Genomic DNA, 23,590 nt, shown 5'->3' with positions numbered 1-23,590 from the left:
ATGGCCATTAGAAGCCCAGGTCTCTATTCATTAGCTTACTGCCATGCGCCTCGGCGTATGGCCCTGGAGCTTACTGCTGCCTTAAAGGCCTACTGAACCCACTACTACCGACCACGCAGTCTGATAGTTTATAGATGGATAGACAGATGGATAGTACTTTATTTATTCCGTCAGGAAAATTTTAATTTTCAGCACAATCCCATTCAAGATCAGACAAACATTACAGGGAGACAGAACAGGATCACCGACGGCTCTGCCGGCTTCCAGCGCCCCTTACAAAAAAGATTAGATACAGGTTAACAAGGGGGGGAATGGGAGAAAAAAATAGAAGATTAAAATAAAATAAAAAAATCGGTCTTAGCCTGGGCCCTGGAAAGGGGGTGCAGACTGAGGCCAAGGGAAAAAAACAACGACTCATAGCCATAGTACACATCCCTCTTACATGTGTGTAAGAGGGAAACATCAAAGAACACAGAGGACATTAAAGACATTAAAGCACCAGATACAACCAGACACGTCTACATACAGCTATGAATAGTTTTTAGGAAATATTAGCGCTGCGCACACACACAACTAAAAGTCGTCTGCTTTAACCGCATAATTACACAGTATTTTGGACATCTGTGTTGCTGAATCTTTTGCAATTTGTTCAATTAATATTGGAGAAGTCAGGGTAGAAAGATGGATTTGGGAAGCTTTAGCCTTTAGCCACACAAACACACGGGGATTCCTTGTTTAAAATTCCTGGAGGTGAAACTTTACTATGGATCAGAGCGGTCAAGCGAATATGGATCCCAACCAAATGTCAACCAGCAGTTTTCGGTGAGAAAATTGTGGTTAAAAAGTCGCCACTTACCGGAGATCAACTGAGCTTGTGCCGTCCATACAGCTGCCGTCAACTTCCATCAGACACTGGCATCAACACACCCATGGATATACCCTTCCAACTATCAGGTACTATTAAACTCACTAAAACACTAGCAACACAATAGAAAAATAAGGGATTTCCCAGAATTATCCTAGTAAATGTGTCTAATAATATCTGAATCTGTCCCAATGCAATCGCGTTTTTTTTTAACTGGATTTTTTTTTTTTACTAGTCCGTCGCTATCAAGATCCTCAAACACGAATCTTTCATCCTTGCTCAAATTAATGGGGAAATTGTCGTTTTCTCGGTCCGAATAGCTGTTTTTGTTGGAGGCTCCCATTAAAAACAATGTGAATATGCGAGGAGCCATCAACGGCTTTTCTGTTAACGACCAAAAGTTGCGAACTTTATCGTCGATGTTCTCTACTAAATCATTTCAGCAGAAATATGGCAATATCGCAAACTGATCAAGTTTGACACATAGAACGGATCTGCTATCCCTGTTTGAATAAGAAAATCTAATTTCAGTAGGCCTTTAAAAAATAGCTGTCTTGGATGTGTTTCAACACACATTTGGTCACTTGAAGCTACGGCCGGGTGATATGGTCTTCTTTTAATATTTCGATGTTTTTAGGCCATGTCACGATACACGATAAATATCTCAATATTTTGCCTTAGCCCTGAATGAACACTTGATGCATATAATCACAGCAGTATGATGATTCTATGTGTCTACATTCAAACATTCATGTTCATTCTGCATTAATATATGTTCATTTTAAACTTTCATGCAGAGAAGGAAACCACAACTAAGTCAATTGACCAAAAGTGTATTTATTAAACAGTTATTAAGCAGTGGCACAAACATTCATGTCATTTCCAAAACAGAAAGTGCAAGATTGTCAGACATTTTAAAACAAGCTATTAGTGCACTTTTGTGCATGATGTCACTAAGATGACATATCAAAACAGCACTAAATTAAAGTGCACTTTTTGTACAGAACGCTACTACAATAGTTAAAAACAAATAAAGTGCACTTTTGTGCATGATGTCACACAAGATATTTCAATAATTGTCAAATAAAAATGAGCTGCATAATAGGAAATCAAATCGCTATGTGGTAGGTTCCTGTGGACGTTATCTCCTTATGTTGTTCACTACTTCTTTTGTCTGGTGTTGATGTGGAAATGGTTGCCTCTGTATTTTGTTGGTGTGGCACAGAACAGAAATGTTGACATTCGGAGTAAACACTCTTCATTCTCTCGCAGGTGACTTTTCAAATGATGTTACATATTAGCAGTGCAGCTACTTTTTGTGGCAACGCTTTTGCCCCACACTTGACAAATTACGGTTGTCAAGTGTCAGACTTCCCTCTCCCCAGCCATTTCGTCCAGCTCCTCCCGGGGGATCCCAAGGCGTTCCCAGGTCAGCCGGGAGACATAGTCTTCCCAACATGTCCTGGGTCTTCCCCGTGGCCTCCTACCGATTGGACGTGCCCTAAACACCTCCCTAGGGAGGCATTCGGGTGGCATCCTTACCAGATGCCCGAACCACCTCATCTGGCTCCTCTCGATGTGAAGGAGCAGCGGCTTTACTTTGAGTTCCTCCCGGATGACAGAGCTTCTCACCCTATCTCTAAGGCAGAGCTCCGCCACCTGGCGGAGGAAGCTCATTTCGGCCGCTTGTACCCGTGATCTTGTCCTTTTGGTCATAACCCAAAGTTCATGACCACAGGTGAGGATGGAAACGTAGAGCTTTGCCTTCCGGCTCAGCTCCTTCTTCAGCACAACGGATCGAAACAGCGTCCGCATTACTGAAGACGCCGCACCGATCCGCCTGTCGACCTCACGATCCACTCTTCCCTCACTCGTGATCAAGACTTCCATGTACTTGAACTCTTCCACTTGGGGCAGATACTGCTAAGCATAATACTAACACCACCGTGCTAAACGGGAGGTATGGTGTTCCTAGAATTAACGGTCTCACCTTTTCTCCTCCAAACATATTGCTGGGTATTGTGGCCAAACAGCTCAATGTTTTTTTCATCTGACCACAGAACTTTCCTCCAGAAAGTATTTTGTTTGTCAATGCGGTCTATATTCACATAGTACATATAACCTATTATTTGTGCGCTATTCACCGAAAATTCGGTCCTCTTAAAAAGACTTTCTTCACCGAAACCAGATGTTGTGATGGAATATCCACTTCCACTTGTGACTGCGTCTTTCCGGCGCACACGGGTGACGTAGCTCGCCCAAAGCTGACGAAAAAGTCACATTTGGATCACATTGCGTTTAGATTGAAGTCACATTTAATCAGATTCCAATCGAATTCAGGATTACTTCCTGATGTGGCCTGAGTATGATGCCAAAAGATCCGATTTGAAGCTCTTTTGAGAGTTTCGATTGGCAATTTTTTTTCGATCCGTGTCACTTGAGGGCAAAAAAAATTGATTTGGTGTGCACACTGCAAAAACTAAAATCTAAGTAAGATGAAATATCTCAAATAAAGGTGATTTTTGCTTATTTTCTGGCTGATAAGATAATTCTTCTCACTAAGCAGATTTTATGTTAGTGTTTTACTTGTTTTAATGGTTTTGGTCCTAAATGATCTCAGTAAGATATTACAGCTTGTTGCTGAGATTTGATGACCTATATTGAGTAAAACATGCTTGAAACTAGAATATCAACTGTTGCAAAGCTGTGTCATCAACCTCACAAGTATAAAACTACTTTTTTAAAGGCCTACTGAAATGAGATTTTCTTATTTAATCGGGGATCGCAGGTCCATTCTGTGTGTCATACTGGATCATTTCGCGATATTGCCATATTTTTGCTGAAAGGATTTAGTAGAGAACATCGACGATAAAGTTTGCAACTTTCGGTGTTAAGAGAAAAGCCTTGCCTCTAGCGGAAGTCACAGACAATGACGTCATATGTTTGATGGCTCCTCACATATCCACATTGATTTTAATGGGAGCCTCCTACAAAAAGTGCTATTCGGACCGAGAAAACGACAATTTCCCCATTAATTTGAGCAAGGATGAAAGATTCCTGTTTGAGGATATTGATAGCGACGGACTAGAAAAAAAATTGCATTGGGACGGATTCCGATGTTTTTAGACACATTTACTAGGTTAATTCTGGGAAATCCCTTATCTTTCTATTGTGTTGCCAGTGTTTTAGTGAGTTAAATAGTACCTGATAGTTGGAAGGGTGTCTCCACGGGTGTCTTGACGCGCAGTGTCGACTCCAGGGGAGTCGACAACAGCTATGGATGGCACAAGCTCAGCTTTGCTCCGGTAAGAACTGACTTTTTAACCACAAATTTCTCACCGAAACCTGCTGGTTGACATTTGGTAGGGATCCATGTTCTCTTGACCGCACTCTGATCCATAGGAAAGTTTCACCTCCAGGAATTTTAAATAAGGAATGTGTTTGTGTGGCTAAAGGCTAAAGCTTCCCAACTCCATCTTTCTACTGTGACTTCTCCATTATTAATTGAACAAATTGCAAAAGATTCAGCAACACAGATGTCCAAAACACTGTATAATTATGCCGTTAAAGCAGACGACTTTTAGCTGTGTGTCCGCAGCGCTCATACTTCCTAAAAACCCGTGACGTCTTGCGTACACGTCATCATTACACGACGTTTCGAAGACGAAACTTCCGGGAAATTTAAAATTGTAATTTAGTAAACTAAAAAGGCCGTATTGGCATGTGTTGCAATGTTAATATTTCATCATTGATATATAAACTATCAGACTGCGTGGTCGGTAGTAGTGGGTTTCCGTAGGCCTTTAAAGTAATAATTTCTCACTTTGAGCATGAAAAAAAAAAATCATGATGCAGAGCGCATATCATTATGTCAGGATAATGGCACTATTTACTTAATTTAAGAATATTTTTCAACATATTGAGCAAAAAGGTATCTTTCTTTTCTACCAAGAAGAGTGCACCTGTTATTAGTGAGAATATACTTCTTTTAAGGTATTTTGTTACTTGTTTTGGAAAGTCTTGACAAGCCGAATTTTGGCAGATAACTTTGCTTAATTCAAATAAAATACTTTTTTTTTTTTAATTGTTTTTGAACACTGACTTTTTGCAGTACAGTAAACGGAGCAAAAAAAAGCAGAGGGAATACAAAAGCTTGTTTATTTATTTATTTTTTGTCAAAAATAGACCAAAAATCCCTCGCACTCTCTTTTTTGAGCATTACAACCAATGTTACTTCCTGTTTACTTTCTTCCAGGTTAAAAAGCAAACAAGCAGGCCCTGGTTTTTGCCAAGTGGTGATGTTATTCATAAGCCACAAGCACAAGTTCCTGTACATTGTTCCGACTGTTATTCCATCTGTCGCCTTGGCATTTTTCTGTCAGTTTCTTGAATGGGAGGGCCCCGTGTGTCAGGCGAACTAACACTGGGACTGTACCATTCCACATGAGGCGTGGCGGGGGACACACTTGTACATGTGCATGCAACTCAGGTGGCGGTGGCGGTCACCTCAGGTTGTTGTCATTTCCTGTCATTGACCCTGTGTCCTCCCTCCCCTCCCTCTCCAACAGAACATACACATAAAAACATTGGCCGACGACATGGTAAGGTGCTGGGTTTTACTCACTCGAACCTGGCTTGCTTTCACGTCCTCCTCCCGCTCATCCGTGACTGAAACAAGCCAATGGATCAAACATGTGTTTGGAAGCAAGTAGAGAAAACCTCTAGTCTTGTGTTAGTTTTTAGTCAATTGTAGTTCACTTCCTGTCTGTCTGATCCATTCAGCTTTTTTTCAGTCCTGTTTGTCTTTTTCATGCATGCCGCACCGTTTCTTTTTGATAAATGCACATTTTATGATGGTGTATGACAGATTTAAATTGAATTAGTCTCCATTAGCCTGACTTGGCAAAGTGAAACTGTATCTGTTGTTAAAAAGTTTAATTTAACATTTGTGTCAAGGACTTGTTCTTATATTAGATATTATGTAGCAAGTTAACAATAACACCACAACAAAAAGTATTGTTTGCAGGAGGTAATTACAAATAAACGTAAAATAAAATAGATTAAAATTAAAATGATGAATAATTACATTTATTTGAAAATACATTGTTTGCTTCAAAAATATTTGTTGAATTAAACAATATTATATTAATACATTTTTAATTGTATTTACAAATAAAGTAAATCTATTAAAATTAAACAGATACACAATTCTGACATTTTTTATGCATTGTAGGCTCCACCCGCGACCCCAAAAAAGGGACAAGCGGTAGAAAATAAATGGATGGAAGGATGTATTTGAAATTACATTGTTTTAAAAAAAAAAAATTTTATTTCAAAATGATTATATTGTATTTATATAAAATCAAATAAAGTAAACCTATTACAACAAAGTAGATGACACAAATTAAAATTATATTTTTTTAAATAAATTGTATCTGAAATTATATTGTTTGTTTGAAAAAAATTGTTACATTCAAAATAAAGTAAACCCATTACAAGAAAATAGATAAGAAATTCAAAAACACACATTTTTTATTAATTTTATTTGAAAAGACATTGTTTGAAAAAAATGTTAGATTCAAAATGATTCTATTAATAATACACAGTTTAATTATATTTACATAGGAAAATCAAGTAAACCCATTTTACAATAGAATAGATAAAATAAACACATTTTTAATACAGTATAGTCGAAATGACATTGTTAGAAAAAATGTGTTAAATTCAAAGATTATTATTTTATTAATACATATTATTTGTATTTACATGGGCAAATAAAGTAAACATATTACAATTAAATAGATAAAACATTTAGAAACAAACATTTTTTATGAAATTTATTTGAAATGACATTGTTTGCAGAAAATATTTGTTAAATTCAAAATGATTATATTAATAATATATATTTAAGCCTATTACAATAGAGTAGATAAAACAATTACAAACACATTTTTAATAAATTATGTTAGAAATGACATCGTCCGAAACAAATATTTGTTGAATTCAAAATGACCATATTCATAATACATATTTAATTGTATGTATATATGCAAATAAAGTAAACCACATACAATACAATCGATACAAATTCAGAAACACAAACTTTCTATGAGTTTTTTTGAAATGACATTGTTAGAAAAAGAATATTTTTTAAATTCAAAATGATTATAATACATGCTTAATTGTATTTACCTATGCAAATAAAGTAAACCTATTAAAATAGAGTAGATAAAGCAACTACAAACACATTTTTAATAAATTATGTTAGAAATGACATTGTTTGAAAAAAAATATTTGTTCAATTGGAAATGCTCATATTAATAATACACATTGTATGTATATAGGCAAGAAATCTAAACCTAATACAAAAAATAAAGTAAAATTCATAAACACACACTTTCTATGAATTTTATTTGAAATTACATTATTTGGAAACAATATTTGTTACATTCAAATTGGCCATATTAGAATACATATTTAATTGTTTGGAGAAAATATTTGTTAAATTCAAAATTATTATATTAATAATATTTAATTCTATTTACCTAGGCAAATAAAGTATACCTAATTCAATAAAACAGATTAAAATTCAGAAACACACACTTTATAAGAATTTTATTTGAAATTACATTGTTTTAAAAAAATATTTGTCAAATTCAAAATTATTATATTAATAATATCTAATTCTATTTACCTAGGCAAATAAAGTAAACCTAATTCAATAAAACAGATTAAAATTCAGAAACACACTTTATATGAATTTTATTTGAAATTACATTGTTTTAAAAAAATGTTTGTTAAATTCAAAATGATTCTATTAATAATACAAATTTAATTGTATTTACCAAGGCAAATAAAGTAAACCTATTAAAATGGAGTTTAGATAAAACAGTTAGAAATATATGTTTAATAAATTATACTAGAAATAGCGGCGGCGGCGTTGACCAAGAAGAACGCGGAGTTGGAATATAATTACAACACTTTATGTACATATTTATATACATATCTATATAATATTTACATATTTATATAATATGTAACTACAAGCTCCATTCACAGACAGAGTCCCATTGCTTTTATGAGCGGTCGAGTGAGTCAAAAGCCCCCCCAAAAATATTTTATTTTTATTTTTTTTATTTTTGTTTTTTATTTGTGGCGGCCGTAATTCTTTCGTGGTGGGGAGGCCACCACAAATAAATGAATGTGTGGGAATCCCTACTATTACAATAGAGTAGTAGATAAAACAATTAGAAACACAATTAAAAAAAATCCTATTATAAATCAAAATTGTTTGAAAAAAATATTTGTTAAATTCAAAATAATTATATTTAATTGTATTTACTGAATATTAGCAGATAAAGTACAAAACCTATTACAATAGACCAGATACAAAATTAAAAACATTTTTTAAATAAATTATATTTGAAAATATGTTAAGTGTTTGTTTAAAAAAAGGATTAAATTCAAAATAATGATGATAATGCATAGTTAGTTGTATTGACATAGGCAATTAAAGTAAACCTATTAAAATTAAGTACTTTTTTCTATGAATTACATTCGAAATTGAATTGAAAAATATATATTAATTTGTTACATTCCAAAATGATGATAATAATAATACATATTTAATTATCAAATCAATATTTACTTCTGGTAGCCCAAGAGTTGACCAATGAGATATTTCAATTCAACCTGGGGATTAATAACAACGTCACCATGTTGTTTATGACAAATGTTCACCAGTTTGAGTGCAGCGATTCAGGAGTAGACAAGTAAGCTTACACACTCGTTTCACACGGCTGTACCCAATATTTGGTTGTATTGTTAAACAGATTTATGAATACAACATTACTAAAAAGCACCCCAAAAAATTCTCACTTTGTCAATCTATGTTATTGATTGGGAAAATAATGATTTAAAGTGAAATACCTGTAAAAATGTGCATGAATTGAAGTGGTCTCACTACTGGAGCCGCTGTGCATGTCCAATACACCAAGCATGTCTTCTCCATTCCATTCCATCACACACTGAACACTGCTTGCATGCGGTTCATGTTTTTTTCCCTTTATTCACACTAATATTCACTGTACAGAATAATAATGAATGTCAACTCAATGATGGAAACGTTCACTGGTAACTGTTGAACAAAATGCAAAACAACTTTGGTAAGATGGTAAGTGAATACTACACAGGTTTCGTACTATAGACCTTCTGTGTAAGTATTTTTGCTGTTGTAGGTACAAAGGAGTCCACGGTATTATGATAGCAACACAGCCAAACTGTGTTTGAAGTCTATTATCACCGACCTGTACCATATTTTAATGCCATCCATCTTCTTTCAGCGTGATCGTATCACCAGTTTCCGAAAAACGGGCATGAAGAAGGAGAAGCCCCTCATTCAGCACCCGACGGACCCCCTGTCGATCCAGACCGAGCTGCCGCTCCCCCAGCCGCTCTTTGACGAGCGCTCCATGAACCTTTCGGAAAAGGAGATTATTGACCTCTTTGAGAAGATGATGGTAGGTTTTAATGAAAGAACAAACAACATTTTGTATTGTGAAATTAGTAATTTGGTATTTCAAATGGAAACCGATCAGTGGTGGACATTTCTATCACCGACACAGGCTTAGTAGTTGGTCTTTACTGAGGGCCATTTTAGTTTGGGATAGCCATAGGCCGTTGAAATGCAGCAATATTAATAACAGTTGTCAATAACAATAGACGGTTAAAATGCATTAATAATAACAGTCATCAATTACAATTTACATTTAAAATGCATCCATTTTAATAACTGTCGTCAATACAATAGACAGTTAAGATGCAGTGATTTAAGTAACAGTTGTCAATAACAATAGACAGTTGAAATGTGTTAATTTTAATAACACTCATCAATAACAATAGACAGTTAAAATGATTAAATTTTAATAACATTTGTCAATAACAATAGACAGTTAAAATTAATACATTTTAATAACAGTTGTCAATAACAATAGACAGTTAAAATGTGTTAATTTTAATAACAGTCGTCAATTGCAATAGACAGTTAAAATGGGTTGATTTTAATAACAGTCATCAATAGCAATAGACAGTTAAGATGCAGTAATTTAAGAGTTGTCAATAACAATAGACAGTAAAATGCATTGATAATAACAGTCATCAATAACAATAGACAGTTAAAATGGGTTAATTTTGATAACAGTCATCAATAACAATAGACAGTTTAGATGCCGTAATTTAAGAGTTGTCAATAACAATAGACAGTAAAATGCATTGATAATAACACTCATCAATAACAATAGACAGTTAAAATGAATAGATTTTAATAACATTTGTCCAAAACAATAGACAGTTAAAATGCACAGATTTTAATAACAGTCATCAATAACAATAGACAGTTAAAATTGGTTAATTTTAATAGCAGTCATCAATAACAATAGACAGTTAAAATTGTTTAATTTTAATAAGTCATCAATAACAATATACAGTTTAAATGAATACATTTTAATAACATTTGTCCAAAACAATAGACAGTTAAAATGCATTAATTTTAATAACAGTCCTCAATAACAATAGACAGTTAAGATTCAGTAATTTAAGTAACAGTTATCAATAACAATAGACAGTTAAAATGGGTTAATTTTAATAACAGTCATCAATAACAATAGACTGTTAAAATGAATACATTTTAATAACAGTTGTCGAAAACAATAGACAGTTATAATACATTAATTTTAATAATCATCGTCAATAACAATATACAGTTAAAAGGCATTAATTTTTAATAACAGTCATCTAACAATGGACAGATAAAATGCTTCAATTTTTTAATAACAGTCGTCAATAAAAATAGACAGTTAAGATGCAGTAATTAAAGTAAAAGTTGTTAATAACAATAGACAGTTTAAATGTGTTAATTTTATTAACAGTCATCAATAACAATAGACAGTTAAAATGAATACATTTTTAAAACAGTTGTCAATAATAGACTGTTAAAATGATTACATTTTAATAACTGTTGTAAAAAACAATAGACAGTTAAAATGCATTAATTTTAATAACAGTCGTCAGATGCAGTTAACAGTTAAGATGCAGTAATTTAAGTAACAGCAGTTAATAACAATTGACAGTTAAAATGTGTTGATTTTAATAACAGTCGTCAATAGCAATAGACAGTTAAAATGGGTTAATTTTAACAACAGTCATCAATAACAAAAGACAGTTAAAATGCAGTAATTTAAGAGTTGTCAATAACAATAGACAGTAAAATGCATTGATAACAGTCATCGATAACAATAGACAGTTAAAATCAATACATTTTAATAACATTTGTCCAAAACAATAGACAGTTAAAATGCATACATTTTAATAACACTCGTCGATAACAATAGACAGTTAAAATGCATTAATTCTAATAACAGTCGCCAATAACAATAGACAATTAAGATGCAGTAATTTAAGTAACAATTGTCAATAACAATAGACAGTTAAAATGGGTTAATTTTAATAACAGTCATCAATAACAATAGACAGTTAAAATGAATACATTTTAATAACAGTCATCAATAACAATAGACAGTTAAAATTAATACATTTTAATAACAGTCATCAATAAAAATAGACAGTTAAAATGCAGTAATTTAAGTAACAGTTGTTAATAACAATAGACAGTTAAAATTGGTTAATTTTGTTAACAGTCATCAATAAAAAGAGGCTGTTAAAATGAATACATTTTAATAACAGTTGTCAATAACAATAGACAATTAAAATTAATACATTTTAATAACAGTTGTCAATAACAATTTTTCATACGCTGTTGATGTGGAAATGGTTGCTTGGGCATTTTGTTGGTGTGGCACCGAATGGAGATGTTGATATGCGGAGTAAGCACTCTTCATTCTCTAGCAGGTGACTTTTCAAATGACGCTACATATTAGCAGTAATGCTACTTTTTGTAGCAACGCTTTTGCCCCACACTTGACAAATTACGGTTGTCTGTTCGACATTTTCCCACTTGAAGCCAAACCAACCCAAACAATAGACCCACTGCTGTTTTTCTTGGGAATTAATTCTTCCTTCGTTTGTTACCAGATTGGCACCTTCTTTCTCTCGTATGCTACCTCTCTGCTCCGCGAGGGCGTATATGTATGTGACATATGCAAGGAGGTGCGCTTGCTGTCTGTGAGAAGGAGAGACAAGAAAGAGTGGGAAGAAAATGTAGTGTAATGCCAGCAGCTAAAAAGTGAGGAAGTATACTCGAATATCACGATAGTCATTTTCTATATTGCACAGCTACAAACCTGCGATATATCGAGTATATCGATATATCGCCCAGCCCGAGTGAGAACGAAAGTTAAAGGCCTACTGAAACCCACTACTACCGACCACGCAGTCTGATAGTTTATATATCAATGATGAAATATTAACATTGCAACACATGCCAATACGGCCTTTTTAGTTTACTAAATTGCAATTTTAAATTTCCTGTCGAAAACGTTGCGGTATGATGACGCGTGTGTTTGACCTCACCGGTTGTAGCGGACATTTTTTTCCAGCCCGATCCAAGCTATAAGTAGTCTGCTTTAATCGCATACTTACACAGTATTCTGGACATCTGTGTTGCTGAATCTGTTGCAATTTGTTCAATTAATAATGGAGAAGTCAAAGTAGAAAGATGGAGGTGGAAAGCGGTGTACTGCAGCTGCCTTTAGCAACACAAACACAGCCAGTGTTTCCTTGTTTAAAATTACCAAAGATGAAGCTTTACTATGGAACAGAGCGGGCAAGCCAACATGGTTCCCGACCACATGTCAACCGGCAGGTTTCGGTGAGAAAATTGTGCTAATAAGTCGGCTCTTACCGTAGACATGAGCGGAGCTTGCGTCCTCCTGCAGCTGCGGACTATTACCTCCTCCCACCGGGGACACTGCCGGTGGCCACACCCTTCCGACTTTCAGGTACCATATAATCTCACTAAAACACTAGTAACACAATAAGCAGATAAGGGATTTTCCAGAATTATCCTAGTAAATGTGTCTAATATTATCTGAATCGCTTCCACTGCCCTCGCCCTTTTTAAAACTTTTTTTAAAACTTTTTTTTTTTTAAATGATAAATTGGTTGTACTTGTGTAGCGCTTTTCTACCTTCAAGTTACTCAAAGCGCTTTGACACTACTTCCACATTTACCCATTCACACACACATTCACACACTGATGGAGGGAGCTGCCATGCAAGGCGCTAACCAGCACCCATCAGGAGCAAGGGTGAAGTGTCTTGCTCAGGACACAACGGACGTGACGAGGTTGGTACTAGGTGGGGATTGAACCAGGGACCCTTGGGTTGCGCACGGCCACTCCCGCACTGCACCACACCGTCCGCCAATTTATTAATTTTTTTCTAGTCCCTCACTCTCACTATCCTCATCTTTATTCCTCGCTCAAATTAATGGGGAAATTGTCACTTTCTCGGTCCGAATCGCTCTAGCTGCCGGTGGCCATGATTGTAAACAATGTGAGGATGTGAGGAGCTCTACAACCAGTGACGTCAAGCGCACATCGTCCGCTACTTCCGGTAAAGGCAAGGCTTTTTTATTAGCGACCAAAAGTTGCGAACTTTATCGTGGCTGTTCTCTACTAAATCCTTTCAGCAAGAATATGGCAATATCGCGAAATGATCAAGTACGAATGGACCTGCTATCCCCGTTTAAATAAGAAAATCTCATTTCAGTAGGCCTTTAACTAGTTCTATCCGTGTCTTGTATGCACGTACACAACACATTCTCTTTCTTCTTAATCCAAAATCAACGTGATAGGTATTTTAGGATGGGAATACATTCTGCAGACATCAGTAGTCAACCTACTTACATTCCCCTCGACTATTTACTTCATACTTGAATGTCGTCAAAGCTTTTGTCAGAAAAACAAAAAAGGTTTCTTTTTGAAGTGCAATGCTGCTTCATTGCATCGGTCGTGTGCACTGTTGTGGATAATACCTTTAAGGCGTGTGCACGTCTCTGTTCCGCTGGCTGACTTTACTCCCCTCACGCAGTAGCCTTCATTGCCAACAATACGGGAATACGAGCACTGTCTGCTCCTGCTTTTTAGTTTTCCATCAAGCCACGGCGCGAATGTTTTCTTGCCTTGTTTGCCGCGCTCCCCCTGTCCGTCACTCATTCTCACTTCTCAATTTGCCATGTTTGTGCGCGCCGTGGCGTGACATTAAAACCCAGCTTAAATTTGCGGTGTGACAGACGACACAGACAGCGCGTTGACATTTGAGAGGTCTCGACAATGCAGAGCAGAAGTATGAAATTATAGTAATGAAATCAAGTCCAAAAGGGGTATTATTTTGTGCACTTTTGAAGGCGGTGCTTGTCCCTCTCTCTCTCAGTCGCTCACTTGTCGCTCCCAGACTACCGTGGGGTCTTTGTCGTACTAGTCGGAACTTCACCACAGTTCGATGTGCAAAAAAAGTCTCTTGAGGCTTACAAAAATGCCATGATCGATCGCAGAAAATCAATCGAAGGACATCTTGAGAAAAAGTGTGATGACCAGCATAGAAAAGGGGATTGTACACAGTGGTACATTGTCTACAATACAAAGCCCCAAATTTGTGAAGTTAGATAGATAGATAGTACTTTATTGATTCCTTCAGGAGAGTTCCTTCAGGAAAATTAAAAAAGTTGGCACATTGTGTAAATTGTAAAATAAAAACCTAAATCATTTTCAACCTATATCCAATTGGATATACTGCAAAGACAAGATACTTAACGTTCGGTCCGGAAAACGTTGTTATTTTTTGCAAATATTAGCTAATTTGGAATTTGATGCCTGCTACATGTTTCAAAAAAAACTGGCACAAGTGGCCATTTTTATCAACAACACCCAGAGACGCCCCCGGCTTCGCTTGGCCCGAGCTCATCTAAGATGGACTAAAGCAAAGTGGAAAAGTGTTCTGTGGTCTGACAAGTCCACATTTCAAATTTGTTTTGAAAACTGTGGATGTGGTGTCGGGGCTTCACGGTGGCAGAGGGGTTAGTGCGTCTGCCTCACAATACGAAGGTCCTGCAGTCTTGGGTTCAATCCCAGGCTCGGGATCTTTCTGTGTGGAGTTTGCATGTTCTCCTCGTGACTGCGTGGGTTCTCTGGCTTCCTCCCACCTCCAAAGACATGCACCTGGGGATAGGTGGATTGGCCCTAGTGTGTGAATGTGAGTGTGAATGTTGTCTGTCTATCTGTGTTGGCCCTGCGATGAGGTTGGCGACTTGTCCAGGGTGTACCCCGCCTTCCGCCCGATTGTAGCTGAGATGGGCGCCAGCGCCCCCCGCGACCCTGAAAGGGAATAAGCGGTAAAAAATGAATGGATGGATGGATGGATGGATGTGGTGTCCTCCGGAACAAAAAGGAAAAGTTCCATCCGGATTGTTATAGGTGCAAAGTTCAAAAGTCAGCATCTGTGATGGTATGGAGGTGTATTAGTGCCCTAGGCATGGGTAACTTACACATCCGTTAAGGCACCATTAATGCTGAAAGGTACATGCAGGTTTTGGAGCAGTATATGTTGCCATCCAAGCAACGTTATCATGGACGCCCCTGCTTATTATTTCAGCAAGACAATGCCAAGCCACGTGTTGAAATAGCGTGGCTTCGGAGTAAAATAATGTGGGTACTAGACTGCCCTGCTTCGGAGTAAAATAGTGTGGGTACTAGACTGCCCTGCCTGTAGTCCAGACATGTCTCCCGTTGAAAATGTGTGGTGCAATATGAAGCCTAAAATACCACAACGGAGACGACGGGACTGTTGAAAAACTTAAGCTGTGCATCAAGCAAGAATGGGAAATAATTCCAATTGAAAAGCTTCAAAAATTGGTTTTGTCAGTTCCCAAACGTTTACTGAGTGTTGTTGAAAAGAAAGGCCATGTAAAACAGTGGTAAAGATGCCCCTATTCCAACTTTTTTTGCAATGTGTTGCTGCCTTTAAATTCTAAGTTATTAATTATTTCATCAAGGTTGTCAGTTCGAGCATTAAATATTCTGTCTTTGCAGTCTGTTCAATTGACTTGGGGGCCGCATTGGGCTGAAAAAAGCAGACTGCATGTAAAATAACAATATACATACACAGACTATAAATATTCATATATATATATGTGTCCATATTATATGAACAAGTTAGGCCAGGGGCCAAAAGCTGACCGCATGTAAAATAACAATATACATATACAGACTATATATATATTCATATATATATGTGTCCATATTATATTAATATAATAAATATATCATTGATATGTGAAAGTTCAACTCCTATGTTATTTACTTCCGCGACAACCTCCTTAAAGTTTGTAATCAATCAGAAATATAGAGCAGCTAAAATGCGCCAAACATGGATAAGTGTGGAGAGTGTTTCACATTTTTTCCATCATGCACTGTGATGGATTTAAATGGGTCTAACTTTGAATATTTTATGGTGCGTGGACATATTTTATAACGTCCACAAAATTCAGTGAGCAAGTTGAGTTATGTGACCGTGTGTTGACATTTTTTTTCATCATGACTAGGGAAGGTTGTTTACATTAGGTCAAAAAATAAAATGTTATGCTATGTTCCACAGTTTCGCAATTACAATGTAGGCCTATTCTATATTTACTTCAAAACAAAATTCATGGTCATTGTCTTGATTTACTCACATTTTCCACAAGATGGTGGCAAGTTTGCAGCAAACAGATTGTCAGATATGTACTGTCAATTTGGAAACACCCTTGCTGGCCGGATTCCTTATTAAACTCGTGACTAAACTCATGACGTCTCGCGGGCCAAACTGAACACACAGACGGGCCGTAGTTTGTGGGATCTGAGAATGTCGTCGTGGCTTGTGCAGCCCTTTTGAGACACTTGTGATTAAGGGCTATTTAATTAAACTTTTATTGATAGTTTGATGGATTTAAATGGGTCTAACTTTGAATATTTCATGGTGCGTGGACATATTTTATAATGTCCACAAAATCCAGTGAGAAAATTGAGTTATGTGTGACCGTGTGTTGACATTTATTTTTTGCATCATGACTAGGGAAGGTTGTTTACATTAGGTCAACAAATAAAATGTTATACTGTATTCCACAGTTTCACAATTACAATGAAAGCCTTTTCTATATTCATTTCGAAGCAAAATTCATGGTCATTGTCTTGATTTACTCACGTTTTCCACAAGATGGTGTGACAAATTTGCAGCAAACACATTGTCAGATATGTACTATCAATTTGGAAACACCCCTGCTGGCCGGATTCCTTATTAAAGTCATGACTAAACTCGTGAGGTCTCGCGGGCCTAACTGAACACGCGGCCGGGCCGTAGTTTGTGGGATCTGAGCCGAGGATGCCGTTGTAGCTTGTGCAGCCTTTTGAGACACTTGTGATTACGGGCTATATAAATAAACTTTGATTGATAGTTTGAACACCTCTGCGGTTAAGGATGTAAAATGTTCAAAAAGACTTTATAATGGTGACAGTTTGACATCGGAACTGATTAATCCTATTTCCATTTGGTCCAGTGAAGAAAACAAAGCATCTTTTGTGACCGTAACAGACTGCGTTCAATGTCAGGTTTAACTTTAGAAACTTTTATCCAGATCCAAGCTTTTGTGGTCGCACACGAGTATACAGTAATTTATTTGGCCTCCATCTTCTCTGCATTTCCTGTTATTGTTTGTCAGTATGTTGCAGCCTGAGAATCCCAGCAGGCCTCAAAGGGGGATTGCCGTATTAGTGAGACCCCCCTCTGTGCATTAATGACTCGGAGAAAGTGAAAATATGTTTTTTTTTTCCCCCTCTTTGGGAAAGTGGTTTGTCTCTCACACCATGTGTTCTCCGTGCCCAACAGCAGATTACTTTAAAGCGGCAGGTCAGGGAAGAGATCTGAGGAAATGAAAAAAGAAGGTAAAAGTATGTTTTCAAGTGTTTTATTGATTGAAGAAATATATTAAGAGACATGGAGTGTGTTCTCCGAAATGTAGCCCTTAGACAGAATTTTACAAGTGCATTCGGTAAACCCTACTGAGAACACACATTGTGTGTGTCTGTAGCTTTAATGCTAGAGAACTGTTTATTCACAACTGTCTCCAACAAACTGTGAGTCTCCAAAAAGCGCGATTGTGCACTTTATTCAGTCTTTACATACTTTTTCGGCCTATAAGTTGCAGTCTTCTCCACAGTGAGACCCGGCCAAACCAAAAAAATAAATAAAATTAAAACATTCTTGTTCGTACTGTATTAATATATGCTCATTTCATGCAGAGAGGGAAATCACAGCTAAGTCAATTTACCAAAAGTGTATTTATTAAACAGTTATTAAGCAGTGGCACAAACATTCATGTCATTTCAAAACAGTGCAAGATTGTCAGAAACATTTCAAAACAAGCTATGAGTGCACTTTTGTGCATGATGTCACTAAGATGACATATCAAAACAACACTAAATAAAAGTGCACTTTTGGTACAGAATGCCAATACAATAGTTTACAACAAATAAAGTGCACTTTTGTGCATGATGTCACACAAGATATTTCAATGACTGTCAAATAAAAATGAGCTGCATAATAGGAAATCAAACAGTGTATGTCCTTCGCTATGTGGTAGGTTACTGCGGACATGATCTTTTGTTGTTGACTATTTTTTTCATACGGTGTTGATGTCGAAATGGTTGCTTCGGCATTTTGTTGGTGTGGGCGTGTGGCAGTGAACGGAGATGTTGACATGCGGAGTAAGCACTCTTCATTCTCTAGCAGGTGACTTTTGAAATGATGCTTCATATTAGCAGTGCAGCTACTTTTTGTAGCAACTTTTTTGCCCCACGCTTGACAAATTACTGTTGTATATTTGACATATTCCCATTTGAAGCCAAACCACCGCCAGACGATAGACCCCCTGCTGTTTTTCTTGGGAATTAATTCTTCCTTCATTTGTTACCAGATTCGCACCTTCTTTCTCTCGTATTACCGCTCGTACAACTCCGCCAGCATCACAGCTAATATTTTCCATGCCGCTACCTCTCTGCTCCGCGAGGGCGTATACGTATGTGACGTTTGTAAAAAGGTGCGCTTGCTATCTGTGAGAAGGAGAGACATGAAAGAGTGAGGAAGAGCATGTAGTGTATTGCAACAGCGTGAGAACGTATACTCGAATATCACGATATCGTCATTTTCTATATCGCACGGAGACATCGAGTATATCGATATATCGCCCAACCCTACTTTGAAGACACCATCATGTTTATATATACCAGTGGTGTTCCGTCAGGGCCAGCAAGGCCTTCTCCACTGGCCTAACATAACCAGAAGTCATGATTCTAATTAAATATACAATTATTTTTTTTATTTACTTTCCCTAAATATCTAAAAGTATTCATATTCTCTTCGTCATATTATGCTTGTTCCATTGCTGTTGTTTTTAGTTTTAGTTTGTATCCAATCAGAATCCAGTCGGCTTATGTTGCCATGCTGTACCGCATCTGCCAGAAGCCTTCAGAATCAACAATGTGGGCGTCTGTGCACTGTAAGCGAAAGGGACATACAGGTTTTGATTGATTGACACTTTTATTAGTAGATTGCACAGTACAGTACATATTCCGTACAATTGACCACTAAATGGTAACACCCGAATAAGATTTTCAACTTGTTTAAGTCCACGTTAATCAATTCATTGTACAAATATATACTATCAGCATGATACGGTCATCACACAAGTTAATCATCAGAGTATATTATTTTAATAAATAAATGATAAATGGGTTGCACTTGTATAGCGCTTTTCTACCTTCAAGGTACTCAAAGCGCTTTGACACTACTTCCACATTTACACACTGATGGAGGGAGCTGCCATGCAAGGCGCCAACCAGCACCCATCAGGAGCAAGGGTGAAGTGTCTTGCTCAGGACACAACGTTAATATAATTATATATATATATATATATATATATATATATATATATATATATATATATATATATATATATATATATATATTAATATAATAATATCATAATATAATATATATATATATATATATATATATATATATAATATATATATATATATATACCCCACTTGAGGGAACCCACGCAGTCATGGGGAGACCCACCCTCCGCCTGAATGCAACTGAGATAGCCCCAACATTGCAAAAAGTCAGTGTTCAATTGCAAGAAAAAAAATTCAAAATTAGTGGTATTTTATTTGAGCTAAGCAAAATTATCTGCCAATAGAACAATAAATTTTGGCTTGTCAAGACTTTCCAAAACAATTAAAATTAGCTAACGTCAATGAACCCAAAAATACCTTAAAATAAGTATATTCTCACTAATAACAGTAATAATAAGTGCACTTTTCTTGATTGAAAAAAAAGAGACCTTTTTGCTCAATATGTTGAAAAATATTCTTAAATGAAGTAAATACTAGTGCCATTATCTTGACATAATGATATGCGCTCGGCATACTTATACTAAAAACTAATTTATTGCTCACAATACGAAGGTCCCACAGTCCTGGGTTCAAATCCAGGCTCGGGATCTTTCTGTATGGAGTTTGCATGTTCTCCCCGTGAATGCGTGGGTTCCCTCCGGGTACTCCGGCTTCCTCCCACCTCCAAAGACATGCACCTGGGGATAGGTTGATTGGCAACACTAAAATTGGCCCTAGTGTGTGAATGTGAGTGTGAATGTTGTCTGTCTATCTGTGTTGGCCCTGCGATGAGGTGGCGACTTGTCCAGGGTGTACCCCGCCTTCCGCCCGATTGTAGCTGAGATAGGCGCCAGCGCCCCCCGCGACCCCGAAAGGGAATAAGCGGTAGAAAATGGATGGATGGATGCTCTTAATGGAAAGGCAACCACTTGTTACTCTCGGGGTCTACTAGCCGCTCGGCAAATAATATGGTCCAAAAATGCATTTTCCCATCGATAACATGACATCATCGCGCCAAGCGCGTGCTCTTTCAGTCAATTAGTGCGCATATATACAGTCCGGCCCCCGGACAAAAATGTTTTAATTGTAATTTTGAGGAATTCATCTAAATAATTTCTGTTCAAAATGGTTTGAAATGTCAAATGTTAAATGTTTAAATATCAACTGTCAGTTTACTGTACTGTGCCAACTGTACTCCTACAAGAGTACATCTTTTCTATTGTTTCATTGAAAATAAAACGGCAAAGTCAATTTGGCTGTCATCCGTTTCAATTATGAGACACAATTGGGTTAAAATCATGATTTTTTTTTTCATGCTTGAAATAAATTTTTTCTTTAGAAAAGTAATGTTGATGACAAAGCTTTGCAACACTTGATATTCTAGTTTGAAGCATGTTTTACTCAATATAGGTCATCAAATCTCAGCAACAAGCTGTAATATCTTGCTGAGATCATTTAGGACCAAAACCCTTAAAACAAGTAAAAGACTACCATAGAAAACTGCTGAGTGAGAACAATTATTTTATTAGACAGAAAATAAGCAAATATCACCCTTATTTGACATATTTAATCTTACTTAGATTTCAGTTTTTGCCATTCCGCAACCCCTGTGACCCTGGAAGGGACACGCGGTAGAAAATGGATGGATGGCTCTTTTATTTTCTAGTTTCTTCAAAATAGCCACCCTTTTCTCTGATTACTTTTCCGCACACTCTTGGAATTCTCTTGATGAGCTTCGAAAGGTTGTCACCTGAAATGGTTTTCACTTCACATGTGTGCTTGAAGCTCATGGAGAGAATGCCAAGAGTGTGCAAAGCAGTAATCAGAGCAAAGGGTGGCTATTTTGAAGAAACTGGAATATAAAACATGTTTTCAGTTATTTCATCTTTTTTTTGTTAAGTACATAACTCCACATGTGTTCATTCATAGTTTTGATACCTTCAGTGACTATCTACAATAGTCATGAAAATAAAGAAAACACATTAAATGAGGAAAAGGTATAAACGTTATCTATATAGGAATAGGTTGTGAGGTCATAAGGAAGGACTTTTTACCTTCATGGTGTCATGAAAACTTCTCTTTGAGGAAGATTTTTCTCATGTTTGGTGCTCATAAACAGGCTCTAGGGACACATGCTACTGTTAGAACATCATCACAGTCCCTTTCCCATAATCGGTAACCTTTAAAACATTTCCACCGCCGCTGCTTCCAGTTTCAGAAGGTTGTCGTGTGCGTTTAAACTCTTTTTTTTGTCTTCAATCGTCTCATTAAAATGCGCAGTGTTAAATCCACTGGTAACTTGCGTCTGACTCAAAAGGTTAAAGCTTGGAAGTCGACACCGGTCCGAGAACTTTACGAGAGGAATCCTATAACCTCGCTCACTGCCTTTTTAAAATACCACCAGTGAACCCAACCTGACACTGCTGACATATTAAAAAAAAGGCTATTTCATCATTGTTTCAGATCCATATTGTCTGTAACGGGACCATGAAAGTTCCTCTCCCTGCCGGCGTATGCCTTATTTGTATTTGACTTTATTAAATGTATTTATATCATCATTTGGTGCATGCAGCCGGGCCGGAGCAGGAGGGGATGAAAAGAGGAAAAAAAAGGAAGACAGAGGGAGAAATTGTGGGCGACAAAAACGACCAAAAAATTGTGAGGGACAAAAACAACAACAATAGAACAGCATCAACAAATACGATATGTACAAATATGATAATAAACGTGATAGCAAAGAAGCAGTTAGTGAAATAAATAACAACATAAATCACAATGAACATTATTACTCTACAAATGGAACAATACAAATACCAATAGAAATATCATTATTGATAATGAATAATAACAATAATTTACCTCTACTATCAACAGTACAATTGTTCAAATGCAACCGTACATATATGTAATGGTAACTTGAAATATGAAAGAAAGCAGCTAAATGGAGGGGAAAAAAGAGGAGCCAGCTATATTAACCTTGTAAATTGTTATAGTAACATTAAGTTCAGCTTTGTCAGTGTGCCATGTGTTACCCAGTTTACCCTAGGGTAACAACGTTAATATACGTTTGATGAAACCTGATTATATGCATGAGTGTAGGTATGTGGAAGTACATGTATGTTTGTACAGTGAATGCATATGTACAATATGTATATATGTATGTTTGTACAGTGAATGTATATGTACAGTGTGTGGACCTGTATGTTTGTACAGTGAATGTATATGTACATGTATGTGTATATGTATGTTTGTACAGTGAATGTATATGTACATGTATGTGTATATGTATGTTTGTACAGTGAATGTATATGTACATGTATGTGTATATGTATGTTTGTACAGTGGATGTATATGTATGTGTATATGTATGTTTGTACAGTTAATGTATATGTATGTGTATATGTATGTTTATACAATGAATGTATATGTATGTGTATATGAATGTTTATACAGTGACTGTATATGTACGTGTACGTGTATGTTTGTACAGTGGATGTATATGTATGTGTATATGTATGTTTGTACAGTGAATGTATATTTACGTGTATGTGTATATGTATGTTTGTACAGTGGATGTATATGTATGTGTATATGTATGTTTGTACAGTTAATGTATATGTACATGTATGTGTATATGTATGTTTGTACAGTGAATGTATATGTACATGTATGTGTATACAGTATGTATGTTTATGCAGTTAATGTATATGTACATTTATGTTTGTACAGTGAATGTACGTGAATGTGTATATGTATGTTTGTACAGTGAATGTATATTTACG

The 23,590-nt window shown here is 36.3% G+C and overlaps 1 protein-coding gene across 4 annotated transcripts in view; it reads left to right on the top strand.

The window, feature by feature from the left end:
• diaph2 (diaphanous-related formin 2) overlaps positions 1 to 23,590 on the top strand; it is a 1,158,885-nt gene that overhangs the window by 38,667 nt on the left and 1,096,628 nt on the right. For 3 of the 4 annotated variants that reach the window (XM_061891998.1, XM_061891997.1, XM_061892000.1), the window contains exons 3-4: positions 5,434 to 5,466; positions 9,208 to 9,384. In XM_061891998.1, the coding sequence (XP_061747982.1) occupies positions 5,434 to 5,466; positions 9,208 to 9,384 (210 nt within the window). The remainder of the gene's footprint in view (positions 1 to 5,433; positions 5,467 to 9,207; positions 9,385 to 23,590) is intronic. The other variant, XM_061891999.1, reaches the window with a different exon arrangement.

This window comes from Nerophis ophidion, linkage group LG29, assembly GCF_033978795.1.
Source record: "Nerophis ophidion isolate RoL-2023_Sa linkage group LG29, RoL_Noph_v1.0, whole genome shotgun sequence".
Taxonomy (NCBI): Eukaryota; Metazoa; Chordata; class Actinopteri; order Syngnathiformes; family Syngnathidae; genus Nerophis; species Nerophis ophidion.
Note: the sequence above shows the minus strand (reverse complement) of the source record. Positions and strands in the feature narration are given on the sequence as shown.